Raw genomic sequence first — 16,399 nt, forward strand, 5'->3', positions numbered from 1 at the left:
AAGGGAAGCTCCAGAAATAGCTCAATTGTAGGTGTGCTTGTTCAGGAAGTGGAAGATGGAAGAGTTGTTTCATCAATACATTAAATCTCTGGGAGGAATCTATGTTGTTGTATTTGTATGTTTTTAAGATATGGCTTTGACTTTTTACTAATGTGTTACTCTCCCTTAGTCAAAATAGTAATGCCACTAGAGGAGGAGAGAAATCACTCACACTTTTTTCTTTTCGCTTTCCCTAATTAGATTGATGGCTCTACACTGCGTACTCTATGCTTGCAACATGGTCCTCTTATTACATTCCATCTGAACCTGACTCAAGGGAATGCTGTGGTTCGATACAGTTCCAAGGAGGAAGCAGCAAAGGCTCAGAAGTCTCTGCACATGTATGTAATTTGATTCAGTATTTATACTGTTTTTCAAGAATGGCATGCCCAGTTGGGGCTTGTGATATATTTAATGATTGCCTTGGACAGTAAAAAGGAGGTATGAATAATGAACAAAGAAGGATGTCATATAGAAAGGGTGGAGAGTTATGTGACTAGTCAATCTTATTTTACAATCCTATATTTTTTTTAAAAAAAAAGATTAAACCAAGATTGTTTCTGCTTTAAGTCTTCGCTATCATCCTTGGGCATCAATCTAAATGTCCACAATGTTACATCCCATATTCAAAACTTCCTGGTCAGGTATTTGGTTATTTCACAATATTCTAACTCAGGGGTGTCAAACTCGATTTCATTGAGGGCCACATCAGGGTTGTGTTTGACCTCGGGGGGGAGGGGAATGGCCAGGATGGGCATTGCCAGTTCGATGTCCGTTTTTGGCTGCGATGGCCTCCTGCAGCCCTCTGCCAGTGAAAATGGAGCGGTCCAGAGTGGCCCCATGGGCCAGATCTAAGCCTTGAGTTTGACGCCCCTGTTCTAGCTCTTAAATAATGTTTAAGGGGATGTATATACTGCATTCAGAATAAATGCATAGATCCTGAGAAGTATGCCTCAGCAGTTTTCCTTTGTGTTTTCAGGTGCGTTTTGGGGAACACTACCATCTTGGCTGAGTTTGCTGGAGAGGAGGAAGTGAACCGTTTTTTAGCACAAGGCCAGCCACTGCCCCCCACTTCCAGTTGGCAGTCCAACACTGGAACCACTCAGACACGTTTGGGCTCCACAAGCAGTTCTCATGGCATGGTGCGCAATGATGCAGGCCACTGGAATACCCCCTGCCTTGGTGGGAAAGGGAGCAGCGATCTGCTCTGGGGTGGGGTCCCTCAGTATTCAAGCAGCCTTTGGGGTCCTCCCAGCACCGATGACGGCAGGGTTATCGGAAGCCCAACGCCTTTGAATACTCTGCTCCCAGGGGATCTTCTCAGCGGGGAATCCATCTAGGATGCCAGAAAAACAAAATGGAAGTAACAATCATCAGCACTAAAGGAAAAAAAAAAAAAGAAATAGCAGTAACCCTTTCCAGTCCAGGGCAGCACGAAGGATCCAGCTTTAATAGATCAGACTGGCGGCCCTTTTTTTAGTACCTCTGTCTAATCTTGACTATGAAACTCTGCTGGAGTCCCTTGTGAACTGTTTGCGTTAACAGTATGGGCTCCCTTTGGTCAGTGTCATGTGCTAATGATAGATTTTTGTGTGGGTTTTTTTCCAACGGCTTTTTAATTTTATTTTTATGTTTGTATGGTGTTTTTAAAGACGTATACAAGCTGCTTAGACTAGTTCTATCATGAAGGGCACTTTTCAGAATTTGGGCTGGAAAGGGTTATTTTATCAACTTGGGGAAGTTGGGGTTGGGATGAAGGGGAGGTGAGAAAGCCTATTTAAAATGAGCCTGTGATAATTATGCACATTACCAGAGGCGGATCCAGTAATCAATGGGGGTGGGGGTGGGGTGGCATCTGACCAGCTTGTCAGCAGCTATTGGGGAACAAATCTTAAGCCCCCTTGGCTGGATGACTTGGATTGAGAGGTGGGGTGGAATATCCAGGTCCACTACTCCCGTGGGTCTTGCCTATGCACATTACACTTGTTTCATTACTTTTTGTGTCATTTTTTTTAATTCTCCCCCCAAATAGTTCAAAGGTCTTTTTTTAAAAAAAAAAAGAAATGAAAGAAAGAAAAAAGAAAGAAAGAAAGAAAGAAAGAAAAATTAACATATCAAACATGCAATTATACTTGAATCCAGCAGGCCAATAACAAAAATGTGAACACTTTCTATTATTACACTTCCAGGTTGGTATCAGAAAACAAAAGAACAGGCTCTAGGATTATTATTATTTTTGGTTCTTTCTTACATGTATGCATTGGGGACAAGTTGAACTGATGTATGAATGTATGGATGTGTGCGTGTGCCAGGTATACAACTTAACAAATTGTGTGACCTTTTTTTTTTTCCCTTCTTTTTCAGTATATGCTTTTGATTTGCTTATCGGTCAAATGTTTAATTGTTATTAGCTTCTAACTTTGCACTGAGTGTCCACAGCCCTTCTTGTAGCTAATCCTACTTGTTTTTTTTTAAATAAAAATTAAAAAAAAAAACTGATAGGAGGGGCTGGCGACAATTCATGTGTAAATGTTTACTCAAGGACTCTTACCGCATTTTAAAAACTTACAGTGTGTATCTCTGGAGAATAATATGTATATCTACCTTTAGCAGCTTTTTATTGTGGACTAATGCAAGAAAATAATTACCGGAGTATTGCACCATTTTTTTCTCATTCGGAATATAAAGTTTAAAAAAAAAAGGAAAAAAAAAACTCTTGTTGAACTGTGGCCATAAATACTTGTAAAGAGTGGATGGTTCCCTGCAAGCTGGAACAGAAACAAGCACTTGGACATAGGTTTTGACTGCTTTTGGAGGAGCCTACGATTTCAGCTCCCACCTGTTTACAAACCTTTTTTTTTTCCTCCTTCAAACTTTAAAATAAAAAAAGGAATTAAAAAAAAAGAAAAAAAAGACTTCCATCATAAAGAAACCTATTTTCAGAATGAAGATATGCTACTTCAGAGCTCTGGGATTGAACAGTGTTTGTTGTTGTTACTGTTGTTGTTACTGTTGATGTTGTTGATCCTTTTCTTTGGCCATTGCTGTGTACTCTTTTTTTTTTCCCTCATCTTCGTCAGAGTGGCGAAAAATATTGTGATCACTATCTTGCACATGGTGGAAGATGTCTCAGGAAAGCCGGGTTTCCCGAGGAGCAACTCCACACCATTTCATGTATTTTTTAAACCCAACTCCTAGCACTGAAGATATTATTAAAAAAAAACAAAAAACAAAATAAAAAAGACAGTAAGAGAAGAAGAAAAATACCTAATCTAATGTGTAGCAGTTACATATTTACCAAATAATGGACTCAAAAGAAATAGATGTTTGAAGAGTGCTTTATATATTAAAAAAATTGCTTTATGTTTAAAAATGATCAATGTTTTTGATTGTTTTGAAAGGAAGAAAGACAATGGAATAACATACCCTTTGAGTATGTTTTTAAAAATTATATGAACATTGTGCTCCCTGACTGCTTGGATCAGGAAACTTGTGCATTACGTTTTGTTTTGTTTTGTTTTGTTCAAGGTTAGTTTTTCAATGGTTTTGTCGAATTAAAAAGGGTCCTGCAAAATTGCAAATCAACAAAAGCTGGGTTTTTTTAGAGGATCATGAACTATGCACAGATTGGGTTCCAGACTTGTGTTTTCTCAAGTTTTCGTAGTGTATTTAGCTGAATACCCTTTTCTCAGAGCGATTGCATCTCATTCTCATTACACGCACTCTACATATGTATTGTGTATATATATCTCTTTTAACACACATACAGATACACACACACACACACATATTTATATATAAAATACATATGTGCCTATGTGCGGATTGAAATAGTCAATACAATTTTCCATGCTAAAATTTAGTAATGAATTGTAGAAAAAGAACTCACAATCATTTGAAATTGGAGATGGACATTTTTAAAATAATTCCTGTTGAATTTTTATTTTTTATTTTATTTTAATGTTTTGCCTTTAATTTTGAACTCAAGATGTCTGTAACTCTGAGATGAAAAGTTTTTAAAAGTTTGTGGCTTTTAATGTTATTTCTCCTCATAGAATGTGATTGTTAAAAACATGCACCAGAAGTTGCTTTCAAGAGTACGAAGATTCTTTGAAACTTAATAAATTGCAGTTTTTCTTGGCTGTTAAGAAGGCATGTGTATTTTTCTTGTGTACAGAGATGACTGTTAACAGATAATCTCCTAGCATTTCTAAGGCTTGCCCCATTCATTACCTGTTAATTGTTCAGCCAGCAAATATCCGAAATGATTAAAATGTCACTTTCAATGTGTGTATGCTATAATTTACAGATTGTTGACTCGCTGCTTGTGATTGCTTAGTGTTGTTATTTATGTTTGTTAGTTGCCTTTTCAATTTCGCAATATAAGATAGGATTGGATTTTTATATGAAAAAGTTGTAAAGTAATTGTATTTTTGTTAAATGCTGTTTCTCTCCCCCTTTTTTCTTTTCTTTTTTGTCTCTGACATATTATGGAGAAAAATCACTCATAATTCAACGTATATACTTTACAAACATATTGTCATATTTCTGGCTAGTATTCCTTTTACTTTAGATTTCTTTGACAACAAATTTTATATTTCCATATCTATAAATGGGAGGTTTCCAAACAAAATATTATTCATGGTTTAGGTATACCAATGCTGCCAAGACTTTTTTTCCCCTTCTTTATATTTATTTGCGTGGGAGCTTGCTTTTTTTCCTGTGACAAAATATTACATCAACATAAACATTTATATCTTTTATACAGCTTCCAGAAAGAAAAGGATTTGTAAAACACGGAAGTTTTTTCTTGGCCACAATAAGAAATTCAGCATGAAAGTCAGGTTTTCTGGGTGATGCACTCCAAAGCCATGTTTACTTTTTAAGCTAACTCAGACTACTTACATGTTTTGTCTTGATCTAGCTTAAATAATGAAATACCCATTTTTTAAAATTGTTATGTGTACAGTACTCTATTCAATGTGTATATTCCACAACAGGAGGATTGGTATAAATGTTGGAATGAGGTTTTTTTTTTAAAAAAAGAAACCTGTAAATAGTTCTTTTTTAGTCAAAATAGTGACCAGAAGGACTCTCAGATGGGTCAACAGTAACATGTAAAATCTCATATTTAGGATTTCCCTGTAGTAATCATAATAACTTGGACTTTTGAGAGAGGTCCATACATTTTTTTAGAAAAAAAAATGCTAATATAGGATGCTGGTGTATTGATTTTCATAACTGTTGTCATTTTAAATTAGCTTATAGACACTTACCTTGACACATCAGAATTCCAGCATAGCTCAATTTTCTTAATACTATTTTAGATCATAAACCAAAGCACCAGATTCTTATTTACACGATTGCCTTTGGGCTTCCATTTGAGTTCCATTAGCCTTTTAAAAATAAAAAGAGGGGTAGCTTCAAAATCCTGCTTTGTCTGAAAATACGTACAGGAGCCCTGAAAAAAGGACAAAGATCATCTGTGTCTTGCAGGACTATGCAATGTCCTCATTTGTCTTAAGAAATGGATGTTTGTTTCTTTTAATTGATCACACCTAACTAGGACAACCAGTGACAAAAGGCCTTTTAGGGAACACTGCCAAATATTGTACTTTCCTAGACCACAGGAAATCTAGCAGATATTTTCATGTTTAAATTCACCAAATAATATGTTCTAAATATTACATAATTAACCAGTCAGGGTTATATTCCTTACTGTTATGATGTAATGTATGTATTTTCAACACTGATTCCTTTCTGTTAATATTGGAAAGAAATTGCACTTTTCCTATTAGAATGTATGTATGCATTACATCAGTTTGTATGCCAACTCCCTAGAATCTAGACAGCTTACAATATTAAAAAAAAAAATTATCTTCCACTGATGTCAATTCCTAAGGACTCTCCATTGTTTTATTAAAGAATTTTTTAAAAGATTAAACACTAATACATATTAATATAAAATAAGAAATAATAAATACAAAGCTAAAAGTGCAAAAAAGAAAAGAAGTACCGGTAGCTTCTGATTTTCTTGATAGCAGTTTTAAGTACAGTTATAAAATTACCTGTTAACTCTGTGGTTACAATTTAACTCTCTTACTATAATCTACCCTGTCTAGTAATCAAATCAGCAGTCCCCAACCTTTTTGGCACCAGGGCTCAGTTTCGTGGAAGACAATTTTTCCACAGACCAGCGGGAGAAGCGCACAACTTAGCTCTCACCCACTGCTCACCTCCAACTGTTTGGCCCAGTTCCTAACAGGCCATGGACTGGTACCAGTCACAGCCCAGGGGTTGGGGACCCCTGATTTAAACCATAAATCATAAGTGCATTTTATCTGTTCTACACAAGAAGTTCTTAAGGGGTTTCCAGTCAGCAGTAAATGTAGAGATGTAGAGTCTTTTCTCTGATAAAAAAGTCCATTTAGCCACCTCAGCAACTTCCATCATATTCAGCCATTCATTATGGAGGGTGTTGAGTCTTTCCAACATTGTGCATACAATAATCTTGGTGCAGTTGTCATGTACAAAAACAAAGTTCCATGACATTTTTCTGACTGTCCATGAATCCCAAAAGAAAACCCCTGGTCTCGGTCTTTAAAATCCTCTAAATTAATGTATGCCCAGAACTTTCTAGCTTTTTTACACTTCCAACAAACATGATAAAATATCCTTTCTTGTCCGTATTTCAGACATAAATTTGAAGTCCCTTTATACTTTCTAGACTTGCTTTGGTGATATATACCTCTTGACAGGATTATTTAGGATTATTTATTCCGCAGAAGCTGCTACTGTTTTGTGTTTTGTGGCCCCCTGTTTCCTTGATCTCTTAGGAGTAGGTATCAATATCATCTCACTTTACCTAGACTGCTGGGAACAGGCAGATTCTAACCAAACCAAGACAATCCTGAAGGTAACAGGTTAGGTGATCACCAGCATTCTTAAATTGTTCCTGGAATATTAGTTCCACAAAATAGGCATTATTCTGTAGCCTAGTTAATATCTATCTGTAGCTAAGTTACTATGTTCTATATCCATTGGAGCCTTGGGGTGTGTAAGAGCAGGTATACAGGAGCAAATTGCAGGAATTTGTAAGATAAGGCAATATAGAACTGCTTTGTTTCATTTTAATGTTCATTTTTCAAGTACATTTTATTTATTTATTTATTTATTTATTTATTTATTATATTTCTATACCGCCTTTCTCCCGTAGGACTCAAGGCGGTGTACAGTCAAAAAAAATATAGACACACAAACATCATAAAATTGCTAATTAAAATTATTACTTAGTTTGGTCAATTAAATAAAACCCAGAATTAGATAACATTTAAAAAATGAAATGAAATGAAATCGCTCACTGCTTATGCTTCTCCCTCTGTCGCATAGAAAAGCTTCAACAAGCTTTATCCTGATGATTTGGGAGCATCACTTATCAATCTCAAAGCAACTGGTTTGTTCCATTGGAGGAAGGATACAAAAGCAGAGGCTGGGTAGCCCCCGCAGCTCTGCCTTCTACTTGGATTGCTCCAGCATGCTAGTTTCTACTGCTCTTTGATCTTGAGAGGTAGGGAAAGCCAAGCCTTGGTCATGCTCTGTGGGTTTCCTTTTTGTGAGCAAGGAGCTGACAGCAATTGACACAAGGCAGATCAGCTGTTCTTGTCAAACAAGCTGCATACCCATCACCATACGCTATGTATCATAAGTAGGAATTTAAGCATGTGCTTAGCCAAGACTGTTAGTTTACAAAATGGGGTCAGCTTGTGGCTTTAGGGAGCAAAAGTTATGTACAGCTAAATTGTATCAATCCTACTTTTTTAATGCCAGATAGAAGTGCCAGCAGGGTCAATATTTTCCATCTGGAAATCTCAGACCAGTGGAGGTTCACTGTGGAGTCTAATTCTTTAGCTCTCTTCCTTCTTTTCGCAGTACTGATCTGGAAGAAGTTCTCAGCCAGCAAGAGGAGTGCAGTTATGAGAGCTACTGACACACCTTTCTCTTTCAGTAGTGTTGAGGACTGGCCCTAGAGGTTCAGTATGTGTCAAGTAAGAATTACAGGGATTATTAGATGACATCAAAGAGATTGGATGTGGCTGCTGTACAAAAATATTGCTGCAAAAATGTTGATCTTCTTAATAGTTCATGTTCATTGCCTTTATCTTGCAGTTCCTAGTCATTAGGGAAAGTAAACTCATTGTTTTAATGGGACTACTCATTAAATATGGATTCAACACTATGAAACCAATTGTGGCCTATTATAATCAAGAAAATATCTATGTAAATCTAATTTCCTCTATCATATCCAAACCTATTGTGCACTTTTTGAAAGTCTTTTAGTAGTTTCATCTGAATTCCTTCCTCCTCCATATGGTTTTAGTCAGTACACAATTGTACTGACTAAAAATTTTGAGGCCATTTTTTAAATTCTCCATGAATTTGAAGACGGTTTGAACCTCCAACTTCAATAGGATTATTGAAATACCTGTAATACACAGTGATATAGAAGCCCCAATTTGGTAAATATCAAAGGCAGTATATCTTTTACAAAAATGTGAATAATGTGATTTGATAACTTAGATGATACTTTCAAATACCGGTAATTATGATACTTTAGGTCAAACTCAAAATGTCAGAGGTATATCACTAGTTCTCGTCAATATTCATTTAAAAGCAATGTAAGTGACAATGAAAATAAGACTTTTGCAATCAGAAGGAGAATTCATTGCATATCACCTACTGTTTCAAATTATTTTGAAAAAATAAAATATCCAGTTATATAGCACTTGATTTATGAATCTGACTTAGCTCAGTCTCAGCGTATGAAATAAGTTTATTTAAATACTGTAATGTGTGTTTATTTAAGTTCTAGTTGCAAAATATTCATTAAGGAAGACATCAAGTGTGGTGCCTCATAGCTCATCCTTGGGCCTCTACTCTTTAACATTTGTATCAGCGATGTGGAGGAGATACATAGTAGAGGGAACGCATATCAAATCTGCATATTACAGATTCACCGATGAATTAATCTTAGGATAAAAGTATCCACAAGGGATCAAAAAAATTGGATGGAGTTGTTTCCCAAAAAATTGTGATGAAGTAAAAGCCCCACTCCTTTTCTACTGATGTTCTCCCTATTTAATTGTAGCACAATGTTGATTGGGTGATCCTGGAACAGTGTGTTTCAACCTTAGCAGCTTTAAAATATGTGGACTTCAACTCCCATAATTCCCCAGCCAGCATGTTCTACCTAGATTTAAGATGCCATAAACTTCTAGTGGGGAAATAGACTTGCAGCTCGACATAAAACACTCTTAGTTGCAAGCAGACTTCTTATCCTTCCATGTTGTTGCTTTTAAAGAGACAAATCCTAAATTTTAAATGCCAGCAACACTCAAGTTTTGCAAACAATGTATATATTTTATGCTCTAGAGCAGCGGTGTCAAACTCGCAATGATGCATTATCGTCAGGTGATGTATTCCCCCTTCCTTAAATCAATGGTGGGCATGGCCAGCGCATGATGCATCCAGCCACAGGCCGCGAGTTTGACACCCCTGCTCTAGAGTGTCCATGCCTAAATCTAAAATGCAAATTAGCCTGCGCAGATTAGCAAAATGATATCTTTAAATGTCTTAAGTATTGATTAGGAGAGATGTATATTAGTTTGATGCTGTCCACAGATCTGCGCTAGTTGGAGGTACAATATGCATGCAAGACCATTTACAAACATTTGCATTATTGGTTGTATGTTAACTAATACTTCCAGAGAAAGTCACTAGAGGGAGTAGTTGATTTGAGTTCAAAATTGGGCATACCGTACAACAATTTTGTATGTAGTTGTCATTTTCTGACCTACTTAGGCCTCTGTGTCTTTCCACACATCTTTTGCTTTTCCTGTGGTAATTTACAAGGGAGAAGCAATAAAGATTACAGCCCTATTGAAAATCATTGCAGTCATTAATATATTAACTGCAGTTGCAACACTTCAGGAATTAGATGCAAACAAAATTAAGATTATTTGGCTAATAGATAACATTTCTAGTTGCCCCAGATTCCCTGTGCATTCCTATATAAAGTTACATTACTAGGGGAAAATCTATTGAATGCTCATATTTTCTAGTGGCTAAGGTAGGCTGATGCAATTTCTGCTACACTTTTCTGTTCCCCCATCGCTGTGCCAGAAGCAAAATTGATAATGTATCCACTGGGCTGCTGTGATTCCTGAGACAGAGACTCGAAATTGTAATCATATTGTTATAGAGGCCCACTAATCTCTGAAAGCCAGGGGGAAGGAGTCAGATATATATTTGCAAAGATTTCCACCATATGACAAGAAAAATATCAGTACCTTAAATAAGCACGTGCATCTAGCACTCTGCGTCTGATTCTTAAAAAGGTGCTTTGGAGTTAAGTTTCTTAAAGCAGCTGCATCTTTAAATTATGTTAAAGAATTATTCTGCTGCTGCGTACCTCGAAGCAGCTTTGGAGAATAAAAGTTGAATCACAGCATGGCCTCCTCATGGGCACCCTCCTCCACAGCTTCTCATCCTGTTACATGAGACTGCACAAATTCAAATCCACATTCACCTTTTTATTTTTTGGCGAAGGGGGGTTATGTAGAATTTACTTCCCTGAACTCATATTTGGAAATACTGACTGTATGTTGATTTCCTTATAGATTCTCCTGCTTTCTGAATAAGAACCTGAGAAGTTTTATTGTAAAAGGTCGAAACAGTGTGGAAACTCTTAGTGTACCTAATCATGGTAAGAACATGGCCCAGCAGTCCCAAAGCACCACTTCCCTAAGCTTTTTAAATTGAGTTAAACTTTTGAGTTAACCTTTGTTGGGGAAGGCAACCAAAGGATGGGAGAGGAGACAGTCAATCTTTGCATTACCCCATTGGTCAGGTAGCTAGAGCCCTGATTGGCTTGTTGGGCATACTGACTGTTACAAGAGTGGTATCAGCAAGGAGAGTGACAGAGTGGGGTAAAATGGTTGTAAGGGTTTAAAGGGTGAGACAAACCAGACTATATCGGTGTCCATCATAAGCAAAGATTCACTTTTTTTTTTTGCACATCACCTGTCAGTTGGAGAGCCTGTGAGTTCCAATAATGTAGGAAGATGACCAGTACCTGTTTCAAAATCATGAGAGAGGAAGTGTACCTCTCAGTTGCAATGTCCGAGTCATATCCACGTTATGGTGGATTATATATTACAGATCAACTTGTAGGTGAAGCAGAATAAAGCAGCTCTTTTAGAACGGCATCTGGGTAGATGTAAGGACTATTAAGAAGCCTTCTGCAGAGCTAATGCCATTCATTTACATTAGAAACAAATAATCCATGGTTCCAAAGATGCTGAGCTATAGATGCAAGCATCCCTCATCATTGCCGATGCTCAGATGGATTGGAGTTGTAGTGTTGAGCATCTAGTGGCCACAAAGCCCCCATGTTGAGTGTATTGTAAAATATGGAATGATAAATGGGACATTACATAGTATCTTCAAAATGCTGAGTATTCTGAGAAAAGAAAAGAGATGGATTCAGTTCCAAACTGGTGGATTAAGATGCGGGGTGGGGAGACCCTATGACTGTTCTAAGTGCAGAGAAAATAATCCTAATATAGGATAATTTTCATAATATATAGACATATCCACTACACCTTTTCCTTTTCCTTTCCTTCCCTTCCCTTCCCTCCTCTCCTCTCCTCTCCTCTCCTCTCTGTTCCTTTCCTTTCCTTTCTTTCCTTTCCTTCTTTCCTTTCCTTTCCTTTCCTTTCCTTTCCTTCTTTCCTTTCCTTTCCTTTCCTTTCCTTTCCTTTCCTTTCCTTTCCTTTCCTTCTTTCCTTTCCTTTCCAAATGCTATGCAAGTCAAAAAAGGAGTAAGAAGACATCTTTGGTGCCATCCAAATATTGTATACAAAATTAATTCTCTGCTAAGGAAAATGTTTTTTTGTTGGAATCTTTTTATTTTTCTCCTTTATGACATAAAGAAGGGAGGGAGGGAGAGAGGTTAGTTCCCACTGCTTTTGACAGGAGAGAAATTGGTGTAAATTAAACATGCACTACTTTTGCTGGGGTGAACCTTCTCTTTGATTAATAGGGTAGGACCAATCATAGTTCTTCTGTACTCATCTGAACTCTCATTCCTAAGGCATGGCCAACCTCAGACATTCTAAAGGAATGTCTTTAGAATAGAATGGAATGGAATAGAAAAACAGAATTGGAAGGGACCTTGGAGGTCTTCTAGTCCAACCCCCTGCTTAGGCAAGAAGCCCTACACCACAAATGGTTATCTAATCTCTTCTTAAAAACCTCTAGTATTGGAGCACCTACAACTTCTGGAGGCAAGATGTTTCACTGATAAATTGTTTTAACTGTCAGGAAATTTCTCCTTAGTTCTAAGTTGCTTCTCTTCTTGATTAGTTTCCACCCATTGCTTCTTTTTCTACCCTCAGGTGCTTTGGAGAATAGTTTGACTCCCTCTTCTTTGTAGCAACCCCTGAGATATCGGAACACCGCTATCATGTCATCCCTAGTTCTTTTCATAAGACTAGACATATCCAGTTCCAGCAACCGTTCTTCATATGTTTTATCATTGAGTCCCCTAATCATTTTTGTTGCTCTTCTCTGTACTCTTTCTAGAGTCTCAACATCTTTTTTACATCATGGCAACCAAACCTGGATGCAGTATTCCAAATGTGGCCTTACCAAGGCATTATAAAGTGGTATTAACACTTCACGTGATCTTGATTCTATCCCTCTGTTTATGCAGCCTAGAATTGTGTTGGCTTTTTTGGCAGCTGCAGCACACTGCTGGCTCATATTTAAGTGATTGTCCACTAGAACTCCCAAGATCCACAGTCACCACTATTGAGCAAGGTACCACATATACTGTACCTGTGCATTTTGTTTTTCTTCCCTAAATGTAGAACCTTACTTTTTTCACCATTGAATTTCATTTTGTTAGATAGTGCCCGATGTTCAAGTCTATCAAGATCCTTCTGTATCTTAACCCTATCTTCCGGAGTGTTGGCTATTCCTCCAGAGTTCATTCTAATAGAAGGATGTCTCATGCATGTTCTTGTCCTTCGCATCACATCTCTAGAGCTCCCTCTTCTTGGAGGACCTTGTGCTGCTTCTACATGATAGAGTCATAGCACATTCTCCCTTCAACCATGCCAGTAGCAAGACTGTCCTGAGAAATGTACTGCTTGAACTATCATCAATAGTTCCCCACAACCAATCAGGATACAGGTATTACCGTAATCTGTGAAATGAGCATACATGGAGGAAATCTTCAGCCACCCATTATCATTTTAACACAATTATTCCTTCACTAGCAGCCAGCCCTGAAAGAAGTATCTTACGTTGTTTCATTCCTTAAGGCCAGAAATGCACAGGAACACTGAACAGGTGGACAGGTGAGGCACCCAATCCCTACCCTATACTGGGTATTCACCAGATAATCCAGAAGAGAGAAATTGTGCTTATGTTTTGGACTGTTTTTGTGAAAGAATGACAGACTCATCTGCTAGAATCACAGCTAGTGAAAAGAACTGAGAATTGAAATACCAGAGGGAGCAGCAGCCAGAAGTAGGGAGATTACTTTTACTCATAAATGCTTAAATAAATACAAATGGGGTAGTTCAATGGGTAATCCACTACTCTGGCTTAATTTATGAAGATTACTAGAACATCTTATGTTCACCATCCACTGTAATTTTGTTTACCGTATTTATGGCTTTGTTTTGCACTATGAAAAATCATTTCTTCATAAAATACACACTATTTCTTTTCTGCTATGACAAACACAGAATGAATTTATACCTAGTTCCTCTTTTTATAGAACTCAGAAGTACTTCTTATTAATCTACATAGCTTAAGTGAACTGAAATCCGAAGCACATCAGTCACAATGGTGCCTTCCTGGTGCTACTGGGATTTTTATCCTAGCAAATAAATGTAATGTCTTGAGATAACACACAACGTTTCTTTCCTATCTTCCTAATCAATAAGAGGGATTATTATCACTCTCATTCTGCAGAAATCCAGCTGAGAGAACAAGATATTCCCAGAGTCTATGCCCACAAGGGTATAACTAAGAAAGTACTGAAATTGATGTCTCCTAAGGGGCAACTTCTCAGACTTGTATCTGTCCCAGAAATCCTAAGAGCATAGAAATTTACACAAGCTCAGCAGGTACATGACCTACAAATGCATGAGAACAAAAGCAGAAAGCAGAATGTAGAAATCAGTGCAACAGAAACTGGTGACATGTTCCTCTTGTAGTTACACCTCTTAAAGGAAGAATGCAAATACAGTGTGCATCTGGCAGAGTTACTGGCAAGGTTTGACTTTTCTTTTATTGGATACAAGCTTTGAAAAGTTATTTATAAGAAAATCAAAATCACATTCAGGCCAACTGACCCACTGGGTGATGCATCTCTTTCTACAGTATAGATGCAGAGATGTCACCAAAATGGTTTAGCTCAGTGTAAACATAATCAGTGCAAGGACATATTCATGCAAACATTAGAAATAAAAAAGCACTGTAGTCTAAGAAGCAACACACACACACATCTGCTGTTCAATAAACATATAAAACTCTACCTTCCCGCTCTTGAAACAACGTCTACTCAGCCATCTGAAAATACAAACCATCAGTAGATGCCCCCAGAATGAAATGTTCCTTAAGAGATTCCTCAAATGCTCGCCTTTGCAGTTCATGCTCTGCACCTTGCAATATTGTTTCAGACATTAGCCAACTGACCCATATTCCCTCCTTTAGCCTAGCCAAGCTTACTCCTAGAGCTCTGTGTCATACAGGAGGCGCCTCTTCCACTTTACAAATTACAGCCTTAATTTGGTGAGGAGATCACATTGAATTTAGAGTATGACACTGTTTACAGGCAACATCCCATACTGATAGTGACTAGGTTTTGCAAAACAAAACAAAACAAAACAAAACAACATCATCTTGATGCTGACATTCTCACATTCAACAGATGGTGCAACTATTTGCTTTGTTCATGGGGGGCCTCAGGGGGGCTTCACTGGAGAAAGTCTCGCGTCTTCTCCGCACAACAGGGCTCAGCAGGCTGGGCAGGTTGACTTGCTGAAGCAGCTCCCTGAAAACTTCCATCACATTCTCATTCTCCTTAGCAGATGCCTCCAGGAAACGGTTGTTCCAGTCAAGCTCCACCAAGGAGAGAACATCTTCAGGTAATACTTGCCTAACCCCGCCAGCTTCAGCCTTATTGCCCACCACTACAATCGGTGGGAACTTATCTTCTTTCAGCTCAAGGATCTCCTCGTGTAAAGTCTTCACACGCTCAAAGGACTCTGCATCATCCACAGCATAGACCAAGGCAAAAGCATCACTGTTCTGGATGGAGAGCTTGCGCATCGCAGGGAATGAATAACTACCACTAGTGTCCAAGATCTCCACCTTGATGGTAATTCCACTGACCTCATACTCCTTGCTGTGCATCTCCTCTACTGTCCGGCGATGCTTTGGCTCAAATGTGTTTTGTAGGAATCGCCGGATGAGGGAAGACTTGCCAACCCCGGCTGCCCCCAGAAACACCAGGCGTACTTGGCTCTTCTTCACAGCCAGAGACATGCTTCTCTAGATCTTGCAGATGGGTGGAGGCAAAACTCTCAAGTCCCAAACACCAGCAGAAGAAAGCTTGCCGGTTTTTAGGCAATCTGGCTTCAGGGAGCAGTCTCGTTTTCCACTGTTGCCTTGCAAGCCACTTGCACTCTTGTCACCAACTTTGTCTAGTTACTAGGAGAACTGCAACTGTGTTCAAAGTCTCCCTGCTTGTTTTCTCTTTATTTACACTCCTTCCTGTCACAGACACAAACAGAGAGAGAGTCTCAAAGCTCCCCCAATCTCTGCTGGAGAGAATGTTGAGGGACGGGCAAAATGTAGGGGAGAGAGAGAGAAGAAAAGTCTGGACCAATCCGCTGGCTGCTGTTTCTGAAGTCAAATCTCAGCCTGTGGAGAGAGAGAGAGAGAGAGAGAGAGAGAGAGAGAGAGAGAGAGAGAGAGAGAGAGAGAGAGAGAGAGAGAGAGGAGAGAGAGAGAGAGAGAGAGACTAGAAGAGGCTGGATATTGTAAAAGCTTGTCTGGCTCTCAGCTGCCATGGATGTGAAAAACTAAAATTTTCTCCCTTCTGAGATTAGCCACTATGGCTAGCACAACCACGGTGCCATCTGCACTGCCTAGCATAGTCAATATCTCTTCCCCTCCTTGAGTTGGAAATCTTTACCATATCCAAGAGCACAAACAACATCTTTTATTGCTACTTCAGACAGAGCTACTGAGGACTTTGGATTTGGTAAAACCTATAAATGAA

The 16,399-nt window shown here is 38.3% G+C and overlaps 1 protein-coding gene and 1 pseudogene across 4 annotated transcripts in view; one reads left to right on the plus strand and one right to left on the minus strand.

The window, feature by feature from the left end:
* TNRC6C (trinucleotide repeat containing adaptor 6C) overlaps positions 1-4,495 on the plus strand; it is a 148,341-nt gene extending 143,846 nt beyond the window's left edge. For all 4 annotated transcript variants that reach the window (XM_070937513.1, XM_070937514.1, XM_070937515.1 and 1 more), the window contains 2 exons: positions 241-380; positions 1,019-4,495. In XM_070937513.1, the coding sequence (XP_070793614.1) occupies positions 241-380; positions 1,019-1,379 (501 nt within the window). In that variant the 3' untranslated portion in view covers positions 1,380-4,495. The remainder of the gene's footprint in view (positions 1-240; positions 381-1,018) is intronic.
* Positions 4,496-14,383: 9,888 nt separating this feature from the next.
* Positions 14,384-15,962, minus strand: LOC139310439 (GTP-binding protein Rhes pseudogene; annotated as a pseudogene).
* Positions 15,963-16,399: the final 437 nt, after the last annotated feature.

The sequence above is a fragment of the Pituophis catenifer genome, unplaced genomic scaffold (genome assembly GCF_029215685.1).
Source record: "Pituophis catenifer annectens isolate HBS135680 unplaced genomic scaffold, rPitCat1.0.hap2 SCAF_2, whole genome shotgun sequence".
Classification (NCBI taxonomy): Eukaryota; Metazoa; Chordata; class Lepidosauria; order Squamata; family Colubridae; genus Pituophis; species Pituophis catenifer.